Source organism: Ambystoma mexicanum, chromosome 8, assembly GCF_040938575.1.
Source record: "Ambystoma mexicanum isolate Mex_15411 chromosome 8, UKY_AmexF1_1, whole genome shotgun sequence".
In the NCBI taxonomy this organism is placed as follows: domain Eukaryota; kingdom Metazoa; phylum Chordata; class Amphibia; order Caudata; family Ambystomatidae; genus Ambystoma; species Ambystoma mexicanum.
Window position 1 is genome coordinate 901,758,279 of NC_090929.1, and position 8,322 is coordinate 901,766,600.

The 8,322-nt window shown below is 47.6% G+C and overlaps 1 protein-coding gene across 1 annotated transcript in view; it reads right to left on the bottom strand.

The window, feature by feature from the left end:
• Positions 1-7,874, bottom strand: part of LOC138472557 (synaptotagmin-15-like) — a 492,423-nt gene extending 484,549 nt beyond the window's left edge. The window contains exon 1 of the mRNA XM_069610789.1: positions 7,518-7,874. Within this exon, the coding sequence (XP_069466890.1) occupies positions 7,518-7,524 (7 nt within the window). The 5' untranslated portion in view covers positions 7,525-7,874. The remainder of the gene's footprint in view (positions 1-7,517) is intronic.
• Positions 7,875-8,322: the final 448 nt, after the last annotated feature.

Genomic DNA, 8,322 nt, shown 5'->3' on the forward strand with positions numbered 1-8,322 from the left:
GTTGTAAAGGACCAGTATGAACCCATACAAGTATAGCAGTCCTGCTGTAAAGAGCCAGTACGAACTCAATAAATGTACAGCAGTCGTGCTGTAAAGAGCCAGTATGAACCCATTGAAAGTATAGCAGTCTTGCTGTAAGAGCTGGTATGAACCCAATAAAAGTATAGCAGAGCTTCTGTAAAGAGCCAGTATGAACCCAATAAAAGTATAGCCAACCCTACTGAAAATGTATCAGCATTGCACAACAGTTGTGATTTGCAAATAGAAGCCTCCACCACCGCCCCCGCAAAAAAAGTGACATGGGATCTCTCAACATAAATGTGATGGCTGCTCTTAAATATTTCTGGCAGATATGTATAATTATTAGTCAAATAATTGATAGGATCTAAACACCACATTGCAAGAAGTAGGGATCCTGGGGTTCTCCAAAATGTTATAATTGGTAGATTTACTGGCAAAACAATTAATTTTAAGCAGAGCCCAACTGGACAATAAAACTGGCAAAAACGTTGCAGGGATTTTAAAAGAACAACACTTCACCTGGAGACTGGGGTTCGCCCATAGGAATAGGTTTACATTGTGTGGGAAAAACAATGCAATGCTGAAACACATGAGCCAGTAACATTGTCCAAAGCCTAGTAAGATTTAAAGACAACTTTCAAGGGGCTATTGGGCGTTCTCCACATTCCCAGTACAGCAAATATTTACAATTTACAATTTGCCCAGTGAATTCGATTTTGCATTCCCATAACAAGTATTTCCAGCACATAATGACATGGAAATAATATATTTGATTTCGAAATAGTCTTGAGAAGATTTATGCATCTTAACTGGCAAAAACTGAAAGGCAGATTTATCAATAAGGTGAACCCAGACTCAGAAATCCACTAATTTTCTACACTGTGTTATCTCCCGGATAATATTATCTTGAACATGTCACCATTCCTCGGGCTCTAAGTGCACAGCTGGTTCCAGCAACTTGAGCCAAGCAGTGCTGGAAATGGAAACATTTGCTGGGGGAACAGTCACTTCTTAGGAGGGGTGGGGCTTTGGAAAGGAGGACGCGAGTCCCCAGCCAGATTGTGCACCACAATATCTCTATAGAGAACCCAAGCCTGGCAATTTGCATAAAAGCAAATGGCATTATGGGAACAACATAATGTCTGCAATTTTAAAGATTAAACATGTCCTATAGTGATTCATTAAGAAAACCTTTTAAGCAAATAATGGACTCTTCTGTTTGGATTGGTCACAATATTCAACCTAATAAAGAGATGTCTGTAAAATGCAGGACATATATAGCAGTTTGAACAAGGCTTTGCTGGGAGGTGACTGGGTGAGAGGCAGGAGGAGGAAGAGTGTGATGTTGGATTTTGTGAGGCAGACGGGGAGGTGAGGTTGGGTGTGTGTGTGTGTGACGTTTCTGCCTCACTGGATTTCATCGGGGAGAAGACGCTTGAGACTTGTTACGTTTGAAATGTCATGTGCCAGGGTACTTTTTTATTAAACTCTTGAGCTGTTTTGAATTGTGTATGTTGTTTGCTGCATCTTCCATGGGCTCATGCTTGAGCTCAGTGACGCTACCAAAGAGTGAGCCAGGAATAGCTTGGGGTAACTTGGCTCGCGTCAGACATGGCTCACCTCTGGCTGCCAATAGTCCTGCTCACATGTCGCAGGAGCCAGGGTAAAACATTGCAGCCTTACTTTCTCTAACATCTTAAATATAGCAGTATCTTCCTGGTGCAGATAATGCCAGTTGTCGCATACCAATGAACCCATATTGCCAGTTTCAGCCAAATGTGTTGGCTGGCATTGTGCATGACCCCATGTTCACTATGCATGTATTGCTGATTTCTACATGCACAGGAACATATATTGCCAGTGTCCATTTGCCCAGTAGCAGGATGTTCCAGTTGTCAAACACCGCGTATGCAGATATTGGCAGTTGTTTCACGCCCACTATGGCATTTCCCCTATCAGTTTTCAAATGCCCAAAATGCAGATGTTTTATTCTTCCAAGTGATCACAAGGTGGATAGCCCCATTTTACGACAGGCACAGAAATGTCTGATTACACGTGTGCAATGACAGGCACTGTCTATCTCCACATGCACTGCATTGCGGCTGGCCTTATCGGCCTGTAGCCGGGCAGCCAATCCACCCCCGCTCCGTGCAGTAGTGAAATCGTGGAGCACATTAGTGCAACCTGAGCAGCTGCAGTCTGTGAGGAGGCCACGCAGGACCATGGAAGGTGCCACCATTGGGCCCGTGTTGGGAGGGTGATTTATTTATTTATGTTTGCATTTATTTCAGCGCACAAAACCCTGGGGCATTTAGGCACTAGTTACAAAAAGTGCATGGTATCGTTCATAAAATGCAAGAAAGCAAATGGTTTACAGTAAGATCGTGAGTGCGGGGTGGGGCTACTTCAGGCATGCAAACAAGCAGGTAGACAAAACAGGTGTGAGAACACAGACTGGAAAAGCCACACCTCATGGTGCGGGGGTGGAGTGTGGGGGCTACTTAAGGCATGCAATTAGGCATATAGACAAAATAGGCGTGGGAACACAGACTGGAAAGGCCACACCTCATGGTGCGGGGTGGAGTGTGGGGGCTACTTCAGGCATGCAATCAGGCATGTAGACAAAACAGGTGTGGGAACAGACTGAAAAAGCCACACCTCATGGTGTGGGGGGCTACTTCAGGCAGCATTGTGGGGGGCTACTTTAGGCATGCATGGTGGGGGGGCTACTTCAGACTGGAAAAGCCACACCTCACAGTGCTGGGGGGTGGGGACTAATTCAGGTGGGCAATCAGGCATTTAGACAAAATAGAGGTGAGAACACAGACTGGAAAAGCCACACCTCATGGTGCGGGGGGGGGGGCTACTTCAGGCGTGCAATCAAGCATAAAGACAAAATAGGTGTGAGAACACAGACTGGGAAAACCTCGCCTCATGGTGCGGGGGGGGGCTACTTCAGGCGTGCAATCGAGCATAAAGACAAAACAGGTGTGAGAACACAGACTGGAAAAGCCACACCTCATGGTGCAGAGGGCTACACCAGGCATGCAATCAAGGATGTAGACAAAACTGGTGTGAAAACACAGACTGGAAAAGCCACACCTCATGATGGGGGGGCTACTTCAGGTGTGCAAACAAGCATATAGGCAAAATAATGGTAACACAGACTAGGAAAACCTCGCCTCATGGTGTGGGGGCTACTTCAGGCGTGCATAATGGGGGACGGGGGGTACTTCAGGCGTGCAATCCAGCATATGAGATGAAATGGGCGTGTACACAGTCTTGGCAAGCCTGGCCTCGAACTGAGGGAGGCAGAGTCGAAGATATGTAAATGCAGGTTACCATAGAGCACAGGCCAAAGATCGGCAGGGGATGGTCATCTGACTGTGATATACAGAGAGAGCAGGAATAATAACTCTGGTGTGTCAATATAGAGAATGGGTGCCTCATTAGCTGTGAGCTAGCTGATGCATCCGGGGCAGGGCGGCGGGGGTGGTGGATTGTGGGATCCGTGGCTCGTTCAGCGCCAACGGGAAGGCCTCGCCCTACGAGGCGTGGTACATGATGGTATGGTGCAGTTAGGTGAAAGAAATAGCTACTGGAATGGTGGATGTGGAGCGTTTCATTTGATGTACAGCAGGGAGGCCGACGCACAGCAGATCCATCCCAATATTAATAGACGGAGGGTGTGGGCGGAGTTTGAAAGTTAGACCAGCAGGTGACAGGGCGGGATGACATATAGATGCAGTGCGAATCGTAGATAGTAATGGGGTTGTAGAGGTCAAGGTTTGTGCCGAAGCATCGTACGCGCCCGGACAGGCCCAGACAGGGGTTAGGAAAGACCCTTAAAGGGGACCCTTGGAGGGAGCCGACTTTGGCTGCCGGCTCCCCAGGCAGGAAACAGATATTAGTACAATGAAATAGTACTCCTCTTGAGGTGTGGTTCTTGAGGGGCAGCCCCAGGCCCTATGCACCAATGGTGAAGATTTGCTTTGAACACTCTTGAGATCAGCACCCTGGTTGGCTATGCTCAAAGGGATTTCCACCGCTGAAGGGGGGGTCCTCCCGCCCTTATATCAGACCACCTATCGCTGAGCAGGGCACCTTTCGGCATGCAGTAGCTGGCATCAGCAAATCATCTTGTGCTGCTTTGCCAAGCAGTGAGAAGTTATTCTGGGCCCCTTGAAGACATGAAAAGGTTTGGGGCCGATGTTGGATGCCCACAAAGGGGGAGGGGCACTTGCACCATAGACTCGCAGGGGGCCATGTTACACCCCTATTAACCCTTGTAGCAGCCATGGTTAAGACATGTCTAAATTGTCCCTTTAATATTCGAGTGTCAAGTATGCTGTGCACAGTGTGGTACCACATCAAAGTTGTGCAGCTCTTCCGAAAAGCGCATGGAGTGACCCGTGGATGGTATAGCAGCTTTGCAAGGGGGTCCCAGTGCAGCACCATTTAATGATGGCAGCTTTTCTGAGTGTTAGCATTATGCCACTAAAGTATAGTAGCTCGGTGGACACATGTCAGTCCAGTCCCATGAAGTGAGTCCCAATCCCGCCCAGACACATGCCCGCCATCTCCAAAGGTATAACCATCTGCCATGAAGTGCGTCGGGCCATTCATTGTATAGCAGCCTTGATGAATCGTGCGGTACACTCCCTTTAAAAGGTTCCTGTCAAGCATGCTCAGAAAAGCAAATATTGCCCCATTAAACACGAATAGCCATGCAGAAAAGTACTCACTCCGATAGTAGTAGAGCAGGCCTGTTAAACAGTTCTGTTATGGTCTACTTAAAGGTCTAGTATCCCTGTTAAGAGGTGTGGGTATTCTACGGTTACAAGTATTACAACCGTAACGCCTCGGGAAGATAGCTCAGCGGCAATGTGCTCGCCTTCGAAGCAAAACAAGACGGAGCACATCCCTGGGTCTGCGCTTCATATAAATAACCTATAATATCATACTGAGAGCTGCACTGGGCCATCCAAGTGTTAGGCACCAATGGAAAAGTGGGCCACCGTTGCAAATAGCCATTCATTCCTTTTGTGGTGGACTGTTGGAATAGTCCCCAAGGGGGAGTTTTTTGATAAAGTGTGATGCAAATTGTGCATTTTAAAGAATATTTATTCAGCAACACTGGTCAAAACTACTAACCGCAGAGTGAATTAACTCATCAAACTGGCCCACATTTGCCAAAAAGGTGGCCCACTTTGACCAAAAAATCTGGCCCACGCCAGCATTTTGTGTTTCTGGTTTGAAGGAACCAGGGAGAAGTATATATCCTAATAAAAGGGCTCTGACTATACTAAGACGGCAAATGCCTCTATAACAGTTAGTAATTAAATGATGTTAATAACATATACATTACCTCACTTGATCTAGGTCTTTCTGTCACGATCTAATTGTCTGTTTTTTAAACAGTGGTTTAGCATTTAATACCCTGTGTGACAACAGATAGTCTCTGATGTCCCTCTGTTTTAAAATTTTGAATACTTTTGATTAAATGGTCTATTGGTATAACGAAACAGTATTGATGTAATGTATTATTACTGTGACTGTTGATAAGAGCTAACTGCCTTCTGTTTACATGTGTTTCTGGTTCGACCATGGGACTATTGCCCTATAGGCCAGTCCGAGCCTGGAAGCGCCTTCACAGCTATGCTTAAACATGTCAGTGCTGCCCAGTGAAAGGTATAGTGGCCCCACTGGGAAGCGCTAGTATGATCCCAACCAGAGTACTGCAGCCCTGCTAGGAAGTGTCTCTACTCCCCCGTTAGGGTAGAGAAGGACCAGCAGAGAAATGACAGTGCCGGTCCCTTGCAAGTATAGCAGCTGCGTTGGTGTACAGTTACTGCAAACGTATTGCAGGCCTGATAATAAGTAGCAGGGCTGTCACATATTAATACAGCATCAGCGGTGCAACTAGACTATAACTTCAAGGGGGGGCTAACCCTTCAAATGTTGGGTGAGCAGCTAACTTGAGAGACTGTGGGGTGCGGGGAACTAACCTGTGTGGGGGCGTTCGCCACTAAGGCCTGTTTGTGGAAACTAGAGTCAGGTTAGCAGCAAATTGTGCAATGTACAGCACCTGAGGCCACTGGCCCCGCCTCTAAACATGGCTGGCGTGAAGAACAGCATGCACAGTTCTATTGGTATTCGACCAGCACGGCACTGCTGTGGTTGGGATGCAGCGTGTGGTTGGCTATGCCAGCTGCTAGTTCATTGTGCATGTCCAGCAGCAGTTTAATCCCATTTACAACCAGAGTTTTCTTTTCATTTTAAACTAGAACTATTTGATATGAACTCAGTTTTTAGAAAAAATAGCTGTTTTGCGAGTCACTTTCTTCCTGTGGGCAGTCATGGTGAAGCTTCAATGTTAAACACAGCCCCAGCTCTCCCCTACATTTCTGAAACTGTGGAAATAGTCCTCACCCGTGCCCTTACAAATTTCCAAGAACTCCCCTTACATGTTAATGTTAAAGGATATTTGTACAGCGTACTATCACCACCGGAGTGGTCCCCTGGTGCTCTGGCGGCTCTGGAAGAAAAGGGAAGGGAGTGCTGAGTTGGCGGGGATAGGCTGGAGCAGTGCAAGAGAGCAGTGATGTGCTGTTGGGCAGCCTACATGCAAATGATAATAGGCCATCATGATTTCAATTGAATAAAAATGTGCCCACATGAAAAGCGCGGTTGCTGACAGTGAAATGCCTTACAGGGGCCAGATTACAGAAACTCCACACCTGTGCAAGTGCAAAGTTTGCACGATATTAGCACTAGGGCAACGTTTGCCCTATTCTTCAAAACACTGAGACAGATTAAAAAACAATTGCACCTCGACAAGTGCAGTTTGGCATATTAAAAGCACCAGGGCTAACATTTCCCTAGTGCTAAAAAGAAAAAAATGTTCACTACATGTTTTCACCAGGGCAAAGTTTGCCCTAATGCTAATACGGAATGGTATTAGCACTAGGGCAAACGTTGCCTTGATGCAAAACTGTATCTTTTTAGCACTAGGGCAATTTTAGCCTTGGTGCTTTTAATATGCCAAACTGCACTTGTCGAGGTGCAATAGTTTTTTAATCTAACCCAGTGTTTTTAAAAAAAATAAGGCACACTTTGCGCTAGTGCTAACACTGTGCAAACTTTCTGTAGAAGTAATTGCCGGAGCTTTGTGAGCAGCGCAGCCGCAGAGACCGCTTGCATCTGCTTGCTGTCGTGCCTGTGCTTGGCTGTGTTGGAGGCGGTCTGCCCAATAGCCGCTGGGCGCCTGCACAGCACAGCAGAGCTGTTGACAGGTGTCTCCGCTAGACTATTAAAAAGCGCCATCCGCCCTACTGAGCGCTGCAAAAACGGTCCCCTTTTTAGAAAGGCGCTGTGCCAGCGGCTGACCGATCATGACAGCGAGACACACAGAGTGCGAGGTAATTTGGGAGAGACATCATTCCGATGCACTGAGGCGCGCGAAAGCTCAACAAGGAGCACGCCTTGGCACTTACCAGACATGGCAGGACCGGACTCCGTGGGCAGACCAGCAGCTGGCCTTGAATTACTTGGTCTTCGTCTAGGAGTGTGATCTCGCCGCCTAATTGCACAGCAAGTCCTTGTACCCCTTCACTTTAGATAAGTCTGGATACAGTCCAGTCCAGTCCTGGCGTGGGGGCTGCCGGGATCCCTCAGGTTTGCGCTCTGGGTGCTCCAGGTGCCCGAGGCTGCAGTCCTTCTCCCCTGCAAGAACCGGGACTACCTGCTCCCTCCAGCGTCCTCAGCGGCAGGCAAGGGGCGGCCATGGCCTGCAGAGGCAGAATTAATGGCTAATTGGTGCGGCACTCTCCCTCACATCCTGTGGCTTCTGCTTCGCCTGAGTGATGAGTGCTCGGGAGTTCCGAGCTACTTTCCGTGCCTCTGCGCGCGCCAATCCCTGCCTTCAGAAAGACACTGTCTCCCTCTAGCGGCCAAATCAGGCATTCATTACATTCCAACACTAGGTTAGAGATGATCGACTGCAGCAGGACACACACTTCAAGCATAATCAATGGCGCAACATAAAGCAGCCGCAGGTGGCATCTCAGCTTTCCCGTACCATCCAAGAGAAGATTAGCTCCAGAATTCTTTCACTGTATCACCCATGACGCTTTTCAAAGACACAATGCTCAGGGACCAATTATGTGCACAGCACATGAAACGGCAAACACAAGAATTGGAAAGAAAGTGGGCATTTCATAGCGTGATCTGCGCCAAAAAGCCTGTGCCATCTAATATGTGGCTGCTGCCCGAATCACTGAATTTTGGGCCCTAGCCAAC